The following is a 19,989-nucleotide window of genomic DNA, read 5'->3' as shown; positions in this document are numbered from 1 at the left end:
AGTGAAACAATGCATTCACAATGCTAAAATCAGCCACCCTTGCTCCGTTGTATGCAGCGATCTGATGCCCACGACTCTATGGAAGAACCTACGTAGCTTGGGAGTTGGAAAGGTAAAATTGGAAACAGCTTTCCATGTCTCAGCTGACAAATTAAATGAATTCTTCTCTGTACCTCTGAATACCCACATGGCTGATAATTACCGTCCACAACAATCCCCTAACTGCATAACTAACAACGATACATTCCACCTAAAACAAGTAACAATAAATACGTCAAGAAAAGCAACAATGAGAATCTCTTCTGGCGCGATAGGCAATGACAGTATCAGTATAACCTGGATTAAGAACGTTGCTGATATCTTAGTACCTGTCTTAACTGACATACTTAATTTTTCCCCCCATGAACGGAATATACCCCACTGCATGGAAAAGAAGCATAATTCGACCCATCCCTAAGATCGAAAACCCGCAATTGCATAGTGACTACCGACCAATTAGTATACTGCCTGCTATTTTCAAAGCACTTTAATATATATAAAATCACTGAACACCTGCATGAATTCAGCCTATATGACAAATTTCAATCCGGTTTCCCTAAACATCACAGCACAAACACTGCTCTAATTAAAGTAACTGATGACCTGAAATATGCCATCGACAGCCGAAAGGAACCAATATTGACACTACTAGATTTCACCAAAGCTTTTGATACTGTTAACTCTAACATATAGCTCAAAAAACTGCAACAGCTTAATTTCTCAGATAGTGCAATGAGATGGTTTGAAAGCTACTTAGAAGACCGACAGCAATGTGTTGTCTGCAGATATGAAAAATCTTCCTGAAACATGTCTCCTCGGGAGTGCCACAAGTATCAGTGTTAGGACCACTTTTGTTTTCTTGAAATGTCAACGATATTTCATCGGTTCTGTCCTCCTGTAAATATCATTTCTATGCTGATGACCTCTGGCTCTACTTAAGTGTCAGACCCGAAGATATAAACACTGCAATCGCTCAGATCAATGATGATCTGTCTTCAGTGGTGACATGGGTGAAAAACCTGGGGCTTAAACTAAATGCAAAAAAGACAAGTAATCTTAATAGCATATCAGAAATTAATAAGTTCAGATTTCTGCAAACAGCTGCCTCCTATTCTGCTCGACAGTATTCCAATACCGCATCAGAAAAGAGTTAAGAACTTGGGTGTAACTTTGGATGAGCATCTCAACTCGGCGGAGAATACAGTCGCAGTGTGCCGAAAGAAGTCCACTTGTATCTATGCTCTCAAAAAGTTTCGGAACTTATTTCCACAGGACTTGAAATGCCAGCTCGTGCAAGCACTCGTTCTACCGAACCTCCACTATTGTGATGTAATTCAACAAGGCATGAGTAGTGAAAACAACTGACAGCTAGAACCAACTATGAATGCCTGTGTGTGTTACACCTGCAACATTCACTGATATGATCATGTTAGTGCTTCATACTCCCAGTTAGGGGGGCTGTGGCCGGACAAATTTCAGGACTACCATACTATGTCTACGTTACCGACTCCTCATCGTGCAAGCACCCCAGTATCTTGCTTCAGAGACTAAACGCCTTTCATGCCATCACAAAACAAAAAACTTTTGCAAACTCTTCCTCAGTTGCCGCTGTCCGCCTCTGGAACAAACTGCCATTTATCTCGCGCAAAATTCAATTCCCTGCTGTTTTTAAGAACAAGCTGAAGCATTTCCTACTATCATCCTCATAGCGTTTTCCACAAAATTAATACACAAGGCCAATCCTCTCCTCTGTCAAATAGCAAAGCTAGTGTCTCCATCTTGGTCCTTTCTCTTCTTCATCTTCATCTATCTCTAATAACCACTCAATCTTATTTTGCTTTATATTTCCTTAATTCTGTTGCATCATGTCTCTATTCTTCTCCTCCCTTCACCATCAGTCTCCCTCATACTCCCTGCTGCAAGCATTCCTATCTAAAATCTGTCTCTCTCATAGTGTCTAATTATAACAGTACTTATCTACGAATATAAACTCTTTATGTATGTATTTTTCCATGTGTGCCTTCGTAATTGTTTATTTCACTTTTGTACTAGATGTAGTTTAACATGCCTACCAAAAAATATGAATGTAAAATAAGTAGAATGCCTGGTTAGGTGTAAGAGAGGGCCTGATGACCCTAATCTTGTCAGGTTAAATAAATCAATAATTAAATAAAAATAAAAAATTGTGTGTACAAATGTGATCTATCTGATGTGAAAACAATTTAGGAATGGTATAGGAAGTTTCTGGGAACAGGAAGTGTTCTGAAACATTCTGGCGGTGCATGTTACGGAGTTTCAGAAGAGTCAGTGGAGTACATCAGACAAACGTTTCTCAGAAGTCAGTGTAAGTCAATTTGTCAAGCATCTAGGCCACTTGATGTAACTATCAACATTGCATCATGTAGTTCACCACCATCTTCATATGTGTGCTTACAAAGTGCAAATTCTGCAACATCTGACGCCAAATGACAAACCACACCGACGACAATTTGCTGTGGATATGCTGCAGCGTATTGATACGGATGTCAGCTTCCTCGAAAGATGCTTATTCTCAAATGAGGCAAACTTTCCTCTATCTGGAAGGGTTAATAGGCACAATGTTCTGATTTGGGGTTTGCAAAATCCGGACGTTGCCATCAAACATGTTCGTGATAGCCCTAAACTAAACGTCTGGTGCAGGCTAATGGACGACAGGATTGTTGGACCGTTTTTCTTTGCGGAACAAACAGTGAATGGGTCTTTGTATCTGGTCATGTTGGAGCAGTTTGTCTACACTCATATACAATACTTGAAACCCAACATCATTTTTCAACAAGATGAAGTTCTGCCACATTAGTCAACAGATGTTCGCAAGTTCCTGGATAGGACATTTCCCAATAGTTGGATCGGACGCAGAGGACCCACTGCCTGACATTACGTCGCTTGATTTCTTCATGTGGGGATTCATGAAGGACCACGAGTATGCAACTTAAGTGGACGATATTCCTACATTGCGATATCTTATCGCTAATGCAATTGCAACAATAACAGAGGAAATTTCACACAGAAAGTGGCAAGAAACTGAATATAGACTCTATATTCTTTGTGCTACAAATGGTTCACATATAGATGTGCACTGATGATCAATAAATAAATTCTTTGAGATGCTCAACAATGTGGTGTATTTTTCATTGTCATATCTACTGTGGTTTCAAGACTGATTGTTGAGGACTGGACCAGACTAGATTTGAAAACCTAACTTAAAGGAGGAAGACAGAGTAATATGCAAGAAAGAGATTGCTGCTAAATATCATGCATGATTTGAGTGTGAAAACCTAAATGCATTGCACATGACAAAGGAGGGAAGAGGACAGCGAAAAATAGACAGATCAGAAAATGAAAGATGTAGAGAACTAAAACGGAGTGAAAAAAAGGAGTAGTTACTATGAAGTAGTTGTATGTATTTTACTGTACTATATGGGCATCTCTGAGATATTCTGAGTCGTGGTCACCTTTGTGCTCATACGGCAAAGACTACCAAATCTACCGGTTAGTCACTCAGCCTTTAGGGGTAAAACCCAATGGGACTCGGGGCAAGTAAGGCTAGCAACCTGCTTCCCTGGTACTTTAAATATGATGCTGGCAATAATCACAGCAAAATGCCTCGGACCTTTTGAGGTGACGGAGTCCCACCTCTAACTGACAAACCAGAGACTCCTAAGACACGACTTGGCAAACAAATGGTAATGAGATGGGGAGCTATTAATATCAATGGGGGCTACTCTGGGAAGAAGGTAGAGCTGGCAGAGGCTGCAGGTAAGATGGGGCTGGACGTTTTAGCTGTTAGTGACATTCGGGTAAGGGGTGAGAAAGAAGAGGAAGTAGGAGAACACAAGGTCTACCTGCCAGGAGTCAAAGCAGGAATAGCACAATGGGGTGTAGGGCTTTTCATCAGGAAAGAAATGGAACCCAGTGTAGTTGCAATAAGGTATGTAAACGAACGACTGATGTGGATAGATTTGACAGTGTCTAGCAAGAAAATTAGGATTGTGTCAGTATATTCGCATTGTGAAGGGACAGATCAAGGTAAGATGGATAGTTTTTATGACGCACTCAGTGATGTAGTTGTTAGAGTAAAGGACAAGGACAGTGTTCTGCTCATGGGTGATTTTAACGCCAGGATTGGAAATCTAACAGAAGGGTATGAAAAGGTTATGGGTAAATTTGGAGAGGATATGGAGGCCAACAGGAACAGGAAACAACTCTTGGATTTCTGTGCCAGTATGGGCTTAGTAATCACAAACTCTTTTTTTAAACATAAGAACATTCACCGGTATACTTGGGAAGGCAGGGGAACCAGATCTGTCATTGACTATATAATAACAGATCAGGAATTCAGGAAGGCTGTGAGGGACACACGTGTATTCAGGGGATTCTTTGATGACGCTGATCATTATTTAATCTGCAGTGAAATTGGGATTGTGAGGCCGAAAATGCAGGAGCTCAGGTCCATATGTAGGAGGATAAGAGTGGAGAAACTTCAGGATAAGGAAATCAGGCACAAGTACATAACAGCGATCTCAGAAAGGTACCAGTTAGTTGAATGTAGTCAATTACAGTCATTGGAAAAGGAATGGACAAGGTACAGGGAAACCGTACTAGAAGTGGCTAAAGAATGTCTTGGAACAGTAGTGTGTAAAAGTAGGATGAAGCAAACAGCTTAGTGGAATGACAGTCAAGCCAGCCTGTAAAAGGAAAAAGAAGGCGTATCAAAAATGGCTACATACTAGAACTCAGGTAGACAGAGAAAGTTATGTTGAAGAAAGAAACAAAGCCAAACAGATAATTGCAGCATCCAAGAAGAAATCTTGGGAAGACTTTGGAAACAGGTTGGAGACTATGGGTCAAGCTGCTGGAAAACCATTCTTGGAGTGTAATTAGCAGTCTTTGAAAGGGAGGTAAGAAGGAAATGACAAGTATTTTGGACAGGTCAGGAAAACTGCTGGTGAATCCTGTGGATGCCTTGGGCAGATGGAGGGAATATTTTGAAGAGTTGCTCAATGTAGGTGAAAATACGATCAGTAATGTTTCAGATTTCGAGGTAGAATGGGATAGGAATGATGATGGAAATAGAATCACATTTGAGGAAGGGTAGAAAATGGTCAATAGGTTGCAGTGCAATAAAGCAGCTGGGGTGGATGAAATTAAGTCAGAACTCATCAAATACAGTGGAATGTCAGGTCTTAAATGGCTACACAGGATAACTGAAATGGCCTGGGAGTCGGGACAGGTTCAATCAGACTGGACAAAAGCGGTAATCACACCAATCTTTAAACATGGAAACAGAAAAGATTGTAACAACTACAGAGGTATCTCTTTAATCAGCGTTGTGGGTAAAATCTTCTCAGGTATTGTTTAAAGGAAAGTGCGAGTATTAGTTGAGGACCAATTGGATGAAAATCAGTGTGAGTTTAGGCCTCTTAGAGGTTGTCAGGACCAGATCTTTAGCTTACGGCAAATAATGGAGAAGTGTTATGAGTGGAACAGGGAATTGTATCTATGCTTTATAGATCTAGTAAAGGCATATGACCGGGTTCCTAGGAGGAAGTTATTGTCTGTTCTATGAGATTACGGAATAGGAGGCAAACTTTTGCAAGCAATTAAAGGTCTTTATATGGATAGTCAGGCAGCAATTAGAGTTGACGGCAAATTGAGTTCATGGTTCAGAGTAGTTTCAGGGGTAAGACAAGGCTGCAACCTGTTTCCACTGTTGTTCATATTATTTATGGATCATATGTTGAAAACAATAGACTGGCTGGGTGAGATTAAGATATGTGAACACAAAATAAGCAGTCTTGCATATGCGGATGACTTAGTTGTGATGGCAGATTCGATTGAAAATTTGCAAAGTAATATTTCAGAGCTAGATCAGAAATGTAAGGACTATGGTATGAAGATTAGCATCTCGAATACGAAAGTAATGTCAGTGGGAAAGAAATATAAACAGATTGAGTGCCAAATAGGAGGAACAAAGTTAGAACAGATGGACGGTTTCAAGTACTTAGGATGCATATTCTCACAGGATGGCAACATAGTGAAAGAACTGGAAGCGAGGTGTAGCAAAGCTAATGCAGTGAGTGCTCAGCTACGATCTACTCTCTTCTGCAAGAAGGAAGTCAGTACCAGGACTAAGTCATCTGTGCACCGTTCAATCTTTCGACCAACTTTGTTGTATGGGAGCAAAAGCTAGGTGGATTCAGGTTACCTTATCAATAAAGTTGAGGTTACGGATATGAAAGTAGCTAGGATGATTGCAGGTACTAGTAGATGGGAACAACGGCAGGAGGGTGTCCACAATGAGGAAATCAAAGAAAAACTCAGAATGAACTCTATAGATGTAGCAGTCAGGGCGAACAGGCTTAGATGGTGGGGTCATGTTACACGCATGGGAGAAGCAAGGCTACCCAAGAGACTCATGGGTTCAGCAGTAGAGGGTAGGAGGAGTCGGGCCAGACCACGGAGAAGGTACTTGGATTCGGTTAAGAATGATTTTGAAGTAATAGGTTTAACATCAGAAGAGGCACCAACGTTAGCACTGAATAGGGGATCATGGAGGAATTTCATAAGGGGGCTATGCTCCAGACTGAACACTGAAAGGCACAATCAGTCTTAAAGGATGATGATGCTGATGATATGGGTTGTCGCCATTAACACTGAATTCTGATCATATTCATTGTCTCACATGGCTAATGGTAGCCTTTTTGTTACTTAGTATAAATTTTCTCATATTTGACATTGTTTGGAGCACCAAGTTTGGCATGCTATCTGGCAAGCACTTTGTTTACTTTGCTCTGGTTATCATGAAGTGTTCACTTTAGTTTTCATGTTCAACAGTAGTACTTGACTGATTTCTCTGTGAAATCTCATGCACTGTACGTCACTGCTTACGCTACTTTCTAATTATGTATACTGGTACGCATTCTGTAAATTTGTTTGTCACTTGTTTTGTCTTACTGTGTGGGCCGTGAAGTGCTTTTGTGCTCATGATGTATATATTTTCTAACAGACTTTCTGATGACGAGTGTAACAGGACACCCTCCTCTAGCAATATTTTTCCTCAACAGTCGTTACCCATACCAGTATTATTTTTCGAATTTTGGACATGTCAATATTTAGATTAGATTAGATTAGATTAGATTAGATTAGATTAGATTAGATTAGATTAGATTAGATTAGATTAGATTAGATTAGATTAGATTAGATTAGATTAGATTAGATTAGATTAGATTAGATTAGATTAGATTAGATTAGATTAGATTAGATTAGATTAGATTAGATTAGATTAGATTAGATTAGATTAGATTAGATTAGATTAGATTAGATTAGATTAGATTAATACTAGTTCCATGGATCATGAATACGATATTTCGTAATGATGTGGAACGAGTCGAATTTTCCAATACATGACATAATTAGGTTAATTTAACAACATAATTAAGTTAATATAACAACTTTATTTTTGTGTTTTTTTGTTTTTATTTATTTTTTTTATTTTTATTTTTTATTTTTATTTTTTATTTTTTTTTTTGTTTTCCTTGAAACTTTCTTGTAATTCTAGACACAGTATGCTGCCTTTCAAGCTAAAATTTATGAAAAAGAATTACTTTACAAAATATTTAAGTTTCAATATTATAATTAATAAGTACTAGTTCTGAATGTACAGATGAAATTAGTTTTTTCAGAAAGATTTGAAATTACGAATTATTTGCACACTTAAAATTTCTGTAATTAATTACCCAATCCTGTACTGTTTACTATGTTTATTTCTGGATTCATTTATGAAATAATAATCAAAATTAATAATGTAATGAAAACTTGTAGCAATTCATTTGTTAAGAAAAACTGTAAACCCTTTGGAATATTGTTACTTCTGCAGAGTGAGAGAATAATAAGATTGCCTCTGATCTATCAGATGTATTTTGTATAATAGGTGCGAACAATGTGATTTTGCTTAATGTGAAAAATTGAAATATTGTATGATATACTAAAATGTGAGAAAAACAATGGAAAATAAATTAACATTAAAAAAACATTAAAAAAATTCTAAAACAACAATCTTCTAATTTATTTAGTTCAAATCAATCATCAGGACTACGTTAGATTTTCAGCTTCAAGTATCAGACTTTTATCTATACTTGACAAGTTAAGTAAACTTTAAAGTTTATTGTAATCTTTGTTCCTCTCTCATATATATATATATATATATATATATATATATATATATATATATAATGAAAGGAAACATTCCACGTGGGAATCGACCTGCCAGCGCCAGCGCTTTTGTTCGGTAAGTCACCTCATCTTTGTGTGTGTGTGTGTGTGTATATATATATATATATATATATTGTTTAATGAGGACGATGGATGGATGGATGGAGCTAGCTAGCTTACATGGGCCATGCTCGGAATGCGTAATAATGAGTTTGGATTCAATACAACAGTTTTATGGAACACCAAAGATCTGTTATTAGCAACCAATCAGCATTATATATGTTTATTGGGTTAATCATAAAGGTCACATACCTCACGTGCAATTTTAAGCTACAATTGCAATTGCAAGGGAGTAGAAGGCGGTAGTGGTGGTGGTGGTGGTGGACAGAGGAGGAGGAGGAGGAGGAGGAGGAGGACGAGGAGGAGAATACTGTATTTACATCCTTGTGAGCCAAAAGAAAATACTACAAATACAAGTGTGTTAAATTAAGATTTACCAAAATTACAAAGCTACATAAACCCACCACACTGTAATAGTTTTACAACTAATTAACACAATTTCAGAATTAAACTATAATAACTCACCGTGCAAGGTTTATTCTTGCTCTCTGACCACCGCTCAGAGCTACACCTCTTTCTCCAACAATTGTTTTATCACCGTGGGGAAAAAGTTCAAAATCTCTTGTAAGTGCACACGCTCTTATGACTTCACGATACTTTTTTGAATCATATGGTTGTCCAAACAAAATATTTTGCCGTACAGACCCAACAAACAACCATGGATCTTGGGACGCATATGAAATCTTCTCATCAGCACTTATTGAACCGCCAGTAATTGGAAGTTCACCGAGAACTGCATGAAGCAGAGAGCTCTAGAATAAAATTATTAGAGCCTATTTATATAGAATAACTGACAGTTATTATTGATTAAGAAGCTTAATAAAACAAAAAAGAACAAATTTAATTTATAGCTCCTTACTACAGCAAACTCAGTTCACTGGAGAAAATCTTAACAATATACATAACATTTAAAACAATTTGTTGCTGTTTATGAAGATAAATATGTACAACAGCAACATTCATATGTAATTTATGGAACTCTGAGTACGTAACAGACTTTCATGAGATAAGATAAATGGCATTACAATAGATGTTTTTTATAAACCTCATGAAATAAGATTAAGGTTTTTTAGTTTCTCATTTATTACTGTTATGCATTTTTTTGGCATAAAAATATTGAATGCTTGATGCTTCACAGCTTTCAGATATTTATTAAGTGACTTTATCTATACACCATGAGCTGCACAACAAAGGTTTTATTTTCCAAAACTAGTTTTCAGGTTTATAACCCATCATCAGTGGAATCTGATACAGAGGAACAAACAGCTGCATGAGCATCGATTTCTTCAAAATGATAGCTGTACATATGTATTAGTAATGTAAGTCTACTTACATTAGACACTCCTACACCAATGACATTGCTTGTTAGGTAATACGACAGGCTCTGAAGTATGTTCTATAAAATAGCACTCACTTTGTCATTTATGTTAATGGTTCAACAAAATAGACATATTGCATAAAGACAGAAATGACATGTCGAGTAGTTGACATTACCTGTCTCTGTTTCTAAGACCATATTTACACATGTCTGTGACATGCATTCATATAAATATGTTAATCGCAATTTTTGACAGTTGGCATGTGAAGATATAATATGCAAAATGTGTAAGATCGCAAATATGTTCTCTGAACCTTGTTTCAAAGATTCTCCATGTTTGCCCAACATAAAATTGATCACAATCACTACATGTTACTTTGTACACCCCTAAATAAGAAAGTCATATACTATCAACATTACGTAGATGACACATTAGTCTTATTTGATGGTACTCTTGATGAAGCCGATACGGGTTACCAATGACTTCATCAGTTACGTTAGACCATCATCTTCACCATAATATATGAAGGAAATGGGAGTATTAACTTTCTGGAGGTGACAATTAAAAGAGGAAGACATACACACATTTTCGACATATGTGGAAAACCTACTACATCCGACAGCATAATTCACAGCAGTTCTTGCTAGCCACAATCCCATAAAGCATTTTATTTCCACTCAGCAATTGACAGGTTAATCAAATATCCTTTAAGTGAGGTGACTTAACGCCGAATTACATATACTGGAGAAGGTAACATTTCAAAATGGTTATGACCCAGAACTAGTTATGAAACTATACACAAGAATCAGAAAGAACTCTGAGACTAGGAATCGAATTACATTAGAAATGAGCACACAAGCAGAAAAAGCTAAGTTTACAACCTTTCCATACAGAGGTCACTTTTTTGACGAAGTGAGTCATTTGTTTCAAAAACTAGACTTCAAATTGACTTCAGGCCAGAGAACAATGTAAGACCATGTCTTATAAACAGTACTGATAATAGCCAAATATTTAACATGTCAGTGGTGTATAAAGTAGCATGTATCCATTGTGATGGAGTTTATGTTGGGCAAACAGTGAGAGCCTTTGAAATGAGGTTTAGAGAACATACTAATGTTAGTGAAGCCAATTCCTCAACATTCAATGCTCATTTAAGGGAAAACAAATATTATTATGATAATGCAGTTAACAAAATCATCATCATTCTCCACAAAGCAGGAAAATGCAGATTATTAAATATTTCAGAAGAGATTGAGACACACACACACACACACACACACACACACACACACACACACACACACACACACACACACACACACAGACAGACAGACAGACAGAGAGAGAGAGAGAGAGAGAGAGAGAGAGAGAGAGAGAGAGAGAGGGGGGGGGGGGGACAAAACAACCAGACAACATACATAATTAACAAACAGTTACAGAGTAAGATGTAAATACAAAATTTCAACAGTGTTTTAACCAAATAATTTTGGTTTGGAGTCTATTTCCTGCAAGTATAATTGTTTAATTTTATACAGTATCTGACTATTTTGCAGTCTTATTCCATTTTATATATTCTACCTATATATTCTACCTTCACATGCTCGTTGCCAAAAATTGAGATTTACATAATTATATGAATGCAGCTAACAGACAAATAAAAATATGATCTTAGAAACAACGAAGGACAGGTAATGTAGACTCCTTGACTTGTCAGTCCTAAGTTTCTTCTATACAACAGTTATGTCAAACATTATCAGGAATTTCTTGGTTCAAAAAACTTTACCAACAGCCATTTGTGAACGGGAATCTGTTGTATAATGATCGAATTTACAATTCCAGTTTTATGGCATCATTCAATAAGATTGTTAATATGATAATAGTGTACGAGGCCTGAAGATGGCAATATTGAGTTGCCAAAACTGGTAGCATTTGAGACATAAAATAAAATAAACCAAAACATATGGCTGTTGGTAAAGTTTTTTGAGTCAAGAAATATGTACCAGCCAACGTCCCCCAAGCCATAATGGACCGACAGAGACTGATTATCAAGAATTGTCACTGTCTGAAGTTTGGCAGCTAAAACATACATGACAAGCTATGTACTATGTTGCAGAACATACTTCAGATCCTGCCATATTAAATGACAAGCACGTCATGTATCCAAGGTTCTCGGGTGTCCAGCCAGATCCATTCCGCCATCATTAGGTGGTGCTGATGGAATTCCATCAGCACCACCTGATGATGGCGGAACGGTTATTTGCCGAAATATTGTGGAACTTCGACAATTGGATCTGGCTGGACTCCCGAGAACCTTTGATACAGCACATTCGCCGGGAAAGCCTCAGATCAGACAAGCACGTCATTGGTACAGAAGTGCATAATTAAGTGAGGTGTTCAGATGCAAACTGCTGTGAATCCACTTTTTCTCGAAAATGAGTTAGTGCCACCATTTTGTTCTTTGTGCTGCTATCTATCTATTACGCTCTTAAAACACTAACAAAACAGCTTTTTTCTGCCCTAAAATGTACCTTGAAAACGGTCTACAGATGCAAAACTCTGTCTTTCCACTTCTGGTTGCAAAGCAAAACTGAGTGAATCCACTGTATGATAAAAAAAAAAACAGAACTTGGTGTATCCTTAGCATGCGCCATTATTAAAAATGTTTTAAGTTGCAAAACTCGCTTTGTACACATTATGTATTTTGTCCAAATAATACAGCCTTCCCAGCTTATTACTTCATGAACTTTACTTTTGAGCCTATGGATGGCAATTTGTCAAGTTGTCCCTACTGCAAACTAATGTGAAACAAAAAACAGTAGCACATCAACTGTTACCTAGCCATATTGGTGCGTTTTTCGTAGCTTGGCTTGTTTGTGAGTGCATGGAGGGTGTTTGTGCTATTGCTGTTTGGATAAATTATGAAGAGTGCTTTATCATTTCCTCTGTAGTCATGGATGTTGCTGATGGAAGACATGTACAATCAGTTCCAAAAGAAAAAGGCCATAAAAATCGCCCAACCCTTCCGACTGGAAGAGGAACAAAGCAAAACGTATGAGGTAACATTTAGTCCGATACCCTAGTATTTTGTGCTATTTCACTGTATGGAAACAATAATCACTTCATTACCAACATTTCTGTAAACAGTGATGTTACACTGAGATGTTTTGGGTTTATGTCAACATAAATTACGGTCATTTCGTATGGCTGCAGTCAGGAACAATTTCCTTGAATGAACAGTGCATTATTGATTTTATAATCAATTATTTAGGAAAACGAGGTACAGTATATGATTTTTTTAGTGCATTATCCTAGCTTTCTCCTTATTAGTACTGTTCTCTGGTAGATGTTCCACCAGTGGGTTTCCCGTTCGTCCCCACTGCAAGCACGCAGCTTCATCAGTATACCAGTGTGTAAGAGTATCAATGCAGGATATAAGGAGATAACATCAGGAATTTTAAAGCTGCAGACAAAATTAAACAGGACGAGTTTATAATTATACACACATCAGTCGAATCTCCGAGGAGGCGTTTAAGTGAAGCAGCAGATCCCAGGAAAAACATAAAAATTTCAATCAGATACTGTTTGCCCATCTGAAAGTGATAAACCAAACTCAGCGATTGCGCATGTGCCAAAAGATGTTTACTAGTGTTCTTGGCATATCAACAGTGAGAATACAAAGAGTCTGTAGATGGTGCTTACAGACAGGAGAAGCTCCAATGGAAAGACGAGGTGGAGACCAATTGGCGAACATTTATCAAGGAAAATGATGTTCAGTTAAGGAATTTATTGAGAAGCTGAAACCAGTGCAATCACACTACTGCTGTGGAAAAAACATCAGTAGACACTCCATGTCCAGTAAATTATCGATTGCAAAGCTTTGGAAAATGTTTAATGTGGATCCAGAGAAAACTGTGGATGAAGTTACATACGAGTTTTTCAGATATATTTTTGTATCTGACTATAATATCAGTTTCACTTCCCCAGCAACTGACTTTTGCTCAGTGTGCATCAGTTTAGAACAACAAATAAAGCAATTAACCCGAACAACTGGAGCTGAGGTGAAGAAACAAGAATTGACAACACAACTTGCTCTACACAAAGCTAAGGCAAATGATTTTTATGGTATACTGAAAGTTGAGGACAATGGTGAAATAATCCTGACATTTGACTGCCAGAAAAACCTTCCACTGCCTCAACTGCACGATCAAAGTGCTTATTATACGCATCACATGTGCGTGTATAATTTTACAATCTGTCAAGGACCATCTGGTTCACGGCAAAACAAGGAGAACACATTTATACACACATGGAAAGAAACAGACTTTGCAAAGGGAGCCAATGAAATTGTGTCTTGTGTACATCACAGGTTAACATCTACAGACCTAACTGACATCCATACCATCTGACTGATGTCAGACAGTTGTGGAGGGCAAAACAAAAACCAGACGATGTTGGGTATGCTGTGCTATTGGCTAACACAAGAAGCTCCTGTCAATGTGAAACGAGTGAAGATACTCTATCCAGTGGTTGGACATTCGTTTCTACCACCCGACAATTTTGGACTGAATAGAAAAGGTTCTCACGTCTAAAGTCACAATTACCTCACCGAGTGAGAACAATGAAGTGTTTGTGGATCACAGAACAGTTTTGCAATTACGAGTAGATGTCAACAATCTGTGTTGGAAGGATGCAGTTGCTGATGTCATTAAACCATCTCGTCAATGGCACTTCAGATTTGCCCCTGTAAAGAGGGTTGTGATCACCAGAAGTAAACAAAGAAATGCACTAGTACGAGGTGAAGTGGCTTATAGAATGGACGCTGGTGAAGGAAGAGGGATATGCAGATGGGGCAAAGCCTACTCGTCCATGGAGCCAAACATTATCAGAATTGGAAGAGCCTTAAAGGAAGCTAAAGTGAGGGATATTGATTTCCTGCTCAAAAAGCATTTCGGGTACACTTGGGAATAAAAAGAAAATCTTGCTTTCTACAAGAATGTATTCGATTGTCAGACAGCTGGGAACAATGCAGACGGAGATTCAGACTTTGAAATTCAGGCAGAGGACAATGAGTTGCCATTGTAATTTAGAGGGGAGGGGACAGAACAGGACTTTAAAGCTTGTGACATATTAACTACTTTCAAACTATTGTTTAATGTCACATACTTTGTAATCACATTCCATTTTAGTCAATAAATCTTTTGTAACAGTATTAAGGTGTCTATTTTTATGTAATGATAATATATGTACATCGATCTCTGCAGAAGCGTAACTTTGTAGATCCCTGGGAACAGAGGCAAAACTCTGAATGCAAATTATTTTAAGTAATAACTAGCAAAATAAAAGCCAAATGTTTCAGGGATTGTCAGAAATATACTCCTTAGGTAAGCATACAGCTATGATGAAAAGGGATTTTTAATATCTGCCATATGAAGTAAGTAAAAAGTTTTTTGCATTTCCTGACAAAAAATGTTTTAGTGCACTCACTGCATTTTGCTTCTGGACACCTCAAGTAGACTTATATTACTACTATTTACAATCTTTTATCATTTTGTAGAAATGTATGCACATACAGTTGTTTGTTCCTCTGTATCAGATGCCACTGATGACTAGTTATAAGCCAAAAAACTGATTTTGGCAAATACAACATTTGTAGCGCAGCTCATGGTGTACAGAAGATGTCATTTATTAAGAGTTTTTGGTATTTAATAGTTTCCGTTGACAGTCCATGTCTTCCAAAACATTTTATGTATATACCGCAGTGTGAAAACCATGTTTGATTCCAAATTAAAATTAAATCATCACGTGTTTGTGTGCATTCTAACTGTTTTTGACCAATGACAGTGCACTAAATATAAAACTTTTTAAATGAGCATTCATCACGTAATTCATGTATTTGACCACCTTAGAGTCACAAACTGTTTCCCCTCCTTTTGATACATGCACATACTACTTTAGCTTTAAGCCACAAAACAGCTGACATCGTATGTGCCTGGATCAAAGACACTTTCTGTGTAAGGCACTCACTGGTTCATGGAGTTAGATGACGCTCTGGAGCCAGACATTTTTAATTGTTAGGTAAAACTGTAAGGGCTAATGATGTATGATCTGGAATGCTAGTTAAAAAGCAATCAACATAGAGGAGAGATGAAAAACAATTAGTACAACCAACACAAGATTCTGGTCGGTAAATGTTTTTAAAGACCACAGTAGTCCATAGTCAAAAATTAAATTTCAGTAGTCATGTTACTATTGCTATTAAATAGCAGAACATGTTCTACAGTCTGTGATGTGTGTACTGTTAACTTCTGATAGATGAAGTGACAAATATGGTAAAATGTAAAGGATTAAAAGAACGGACACTGTTACAAAGTGGCATACCACCAGTGGCTTGTTAGAATAATTACTAAGTGGTATAGGGCCACCACTTAATAGACGAAAATGGCTTAAAAGGCAGTGCCCAATTCATAGTACAGCTGAAATTATTTGTGAGTTATACACGAGGAAGTTACCCAAACCACAAGGATGGGTTAGATCTCCCCAAGCTCGTTACCACAAAGACGCAACCAGTGTGTGTGCTTGAACGATAGAATGTTCCTACAGATAGCAGAGATGAAATCGACAAAGGGTACAGAACAGCTAAAAACCCTGGGTAGTAGAATTTTAGCCCTTGCAGCAGCATCAGAAGCCCCATTAATAATGATACACGTAGGCCAATTACCGAAGGAACAAGTTTTCTATTAAAACATACCTTTCCTGCTCCGACTGGACCAATAACAGCACACAGCTTTCCTGGTTTCACATGTAAATTTATACTTGATAAGGTCTCTGATATTGAGCCAGGAGCCCACTTTGCACACACTCCTTTCATCACAAGACCATTTGCATGTGTACCCTTCTCCTCTGCTGGACCATCTACAACCCTTGGCACGTGTTCCTCTTGCATTAGAAATGCCTGCAAATAATAAATGAAAATGACTACACACACACACACACACACACACACACACACACACACACACACACACACACACACACACATATATATACATATACATATACATACACATACATATATATACACATACACATACACATATATACACACATACACACACACACACACACACACATATACAAATACTTTATATATATATATATATATATATATATATATATATATATATATATATATATATATATATATATATATAAGGGAGGGGGGGGGGCAAGGAAGTGGTGGAGAGGAGCCAAGGGGAAGGAGGAGACATGTATCCTCTACATGAATTTATTCCCAGAACATTAGTTTACAATTTGATAAGATGGTAAACTCACCTCTAACCTCCGAATAGATACTTTTGCTTCAGCTGAAAATTGCACAGCCGATGGATAACAGATAGCCATGCACAACTGCAGGGCGTTGAAAAACTGAGCCAGTGAGAATACCTGAAGATGAACAATATGTTACCAATTGCTCTTAGAATATCTGCAATATTATAATTTCACTTCAAATTGCACATACCTTCTCTGCGGTAACCGAATGTCCGAGTAGTGTGTAAGATACAAGTGTGATATACAGAGATGTTCTTTCAGTGAACACCATGAACGCACAATGAATTCCTCGCAAATATGATGCTCCTCTTAAAACCCTGATCTCTCGACTGAAAATTTGAGATTCAATGTTTCATTACTCAGCAAAATTATAGTGGCAGAAAATGGATAATTGTTAAATATGACTATTTCTGCTAACTGCATCCAAGTAAGTGCATCACACACAGCTTTTTCAAATCAAACTTCACAGCACATGCATGTAATATATTTGTATAGAAATGCATTCAGTTGCCTGGAGACATCCCACGATTGATTTTTCTTAAACAATAGAACACCATGCAAAGTTGAAGTGTCAAATTGGAATGTACTGAAATAAACACATCACCTCATGTGAACTAGTTTCAACAATCCAACTTTTTGACTACTAGCTCATTGTACACACACACACACACACACACACACACACACACACACACACACACACACACACACACACCTTGAGAGACATTTCTGACTGAAAATATGTTAATTACTTACTGACCAAAGTACATGTGGGAAGTAGAGACAGGCAGGCGATTAATTTCATATTCTTATTCCAAAAAATTTTGCAGTCTCATTCCAACAAAAATTTAAACACTCATATCTGCCGTGTAATTTACCAGTTAAGTATGACGATATTAACTTTTTCCATTACCTTCTAGCAAAATGTACCATCTTTTCAAATGGTTTCTCCCAGGCATACATCTTTATTACTTGGATTCCAGATATGATTTCATTCATGAGTCTTATCCTGTCATCACTTCTTATTGCTGTCTGCATTCTAAACTTTGTTGTCAAAGTACTCATATAACCTGTGATAAAAAATTTTTAAAAAATACACAAAAAAAAAATATTATGGAAAATTCTGATAGTGTAAAAATTGTTATCATAAGGAAAAAATAAGGTCATACAGAAGACATACAACAATACTTCATTAAAGAACAGAAGAAAAAATTGAAAACATTATGAAACATGGTTAATTTTACTCTTGACAATCAATTCCAGCTCTATTGCTGATAACAGAGGGCACATGAGCGTGCACACACACGTGCTCACTCACTCACTCACTCACTCACTCACTAACTATTCACAGATTTCAAATAGGTATTTGACAACACAAAATGGAGTAAATTTTTCTCCATTCTGCGGCTGTGTTCTGTCCACTACATTTACGAAGGGCTAATTTATTCTCTTTATGGGAATCATAATGGAGTGGACACCACTGATGGGACTGAGCGAGGTGGTGCAGTGGTTGGCACACAGGACTCTCATTCAGGAGGACAACAGTTCAAACCCACACCTGGTCATCCTGATTTAAGTTTCCTGTGATTTGCTTAAATCGCTTAAGACAAATGCCAGGGTGGTTCCTTTGAAAGGTCATGGCTGATTTCCTTCCCCATCCTTTCTTAATCCAACAGAGAATGAGGAAGTAAATAACTATATAAATATAAGAGCTTGTCATCACAAATAGAAAGTCAACATGAAACTGTTCACTGGTAATGTAGCAGTATCACCAAAATTTAACAGCAGTTTAGTTGGAAACTTAATTAAATAGATCACATTATTGCCAGAATGTGGAATATGTATGTATCTAAAGGGTGCAAGGACGACAGGGTGGGTTAAAGCAGAGGAACTTGGGAACTGGGGGGGGGGGGGGGGGGGGGGAGATGTGGTGCGGTGGTGGTGGTGGGAGGCTGTTTAAAGGCTGGTAAGAGGGCTGAAGGATGTAATGAATGGAAACAAGGGGGGGGGGGGGGGCAGAAATAAATAGAACACAATGACTAGCAGAGATAAAGGAAGAAAAGGGAACAAAGCACAAGAGAATATGCTGCAGGAAGGCTTTCCATCTATATAATTCAGAAATAATAGTGAGGGACAGGTTGTGAAGCACTCAATGAAACCATGTACATTACATTCAACGGAACATTCTGAAATTGGGAATGTCATGGATACAATTGAGGCGTGGTGAATCATCCAAAAGACAAGTGTATTCTGGTCATATGTATATAAATTGTTTTGCCCTAAAGGCAAAAGGGCAGATGTGTTAGTAAATGACATGGTTCCTGAAACTTCATGGCAGATTAAAACTGTGTGCCGGACCGAGACTCAAACTCGGGACCTTTGCCTTTCGTGGGCAAGTGCTCTACCGACTGAGCTACCCAAGCACGACTCTCACCCTGTCCTCACAGCTTTACTTCTGCCAGTACCTCGTCTCCTACCTTCCAATCTTTACAGAGACTGGTTCCTGTTACAGGTAGCCCATCCTTCGGAAGGGTGCAAAATGCCACTAACGGAGTCATAACAGGACATAGTGAGCAGACTAAATGGGCATGACTTTCACTTGTGTCTTCTATGGGGTACAGAACTGAAAACTGAGGATCTGTTAGATGACTACCAGCTTAGCTTCAGAACACGCAAAAGCGCGCAAGAGGCAGTTCAGATGCACTTGATAATGAAAGCAAGATTTAATAAAAAGCAAGACTTTTCATAGGATTTGTCAGCTACAAAAAGCATTCAACTACTAAAAATTTGTGATTGATTGATAGATTTAATGATTAAAGGGACCAAACTACAAGGTGATCAGTCCCTCCTACCTGGAACAGTAAGTCAACAAAACCACATACCAAAGAAAAGCCTAGTGGACAAAACAAAAGGGAAGAAAACCCCCAAGGTC

The 19,989-nt window shown here is 37.8% G+C and overlaps 1 protein-coding gene across 1 annotated transcript in view; it reads right to left on the bottom strand.

Annotated features, from left to right (window-relative positions):
- LOC124591504 (ATP-binding cassette subfamily C member 4-like) overlaps positions 1–19,989 on the bottom strand; it is a 257,017-nt gene that overhangs the window by 81,157 nt on the left and 155,871 nt on the right. Inside the window, exons 6-10 of the mRNA XM_047131737.1 lie at positions 17,971–18,127; positions 17,248–17,386; positions 17,061–17,171; positions 16,477–16,680; positions 8,875–9,161 (exon numbers count right to left, since the gene is read on the bottom strand). Of these exons, the coding sequence (XP_046987693.1) occupies positions 8,875–9,161; positions 16,477–16,680; positions 17,061–17,171; positions 17,248–17,386; positions 17,971–18,127 (898 nt within the window). The remainder of the gene's footprint in view (positions 1–8,874; positions 9,162–16,476; positions 16,681–17,060; positions 17,172–17,247; positions 17,387–17,970; positions 18,128–19,989) is intronic.

Source organism: Schistocerca americana, chromosome 2 (assembly GCF_021461395.2).
Source record: "Schistocerca americana isolate TAMUIC-IGC-003095 chromosome 2, iqSchAmer2.1, whole genome shotgun sequence".
NCBI classification, from domain to species: Eukaryota; Metazoa; Arthropoda; class Insecta; order Orthoptera; family Acrididae; genus Schistocerca; species Schistocerca americana.
Note: the sequence above shows the minus strand (reverse complement) of the source record. Positions and strands in the feature narration are given on the sequence as shown.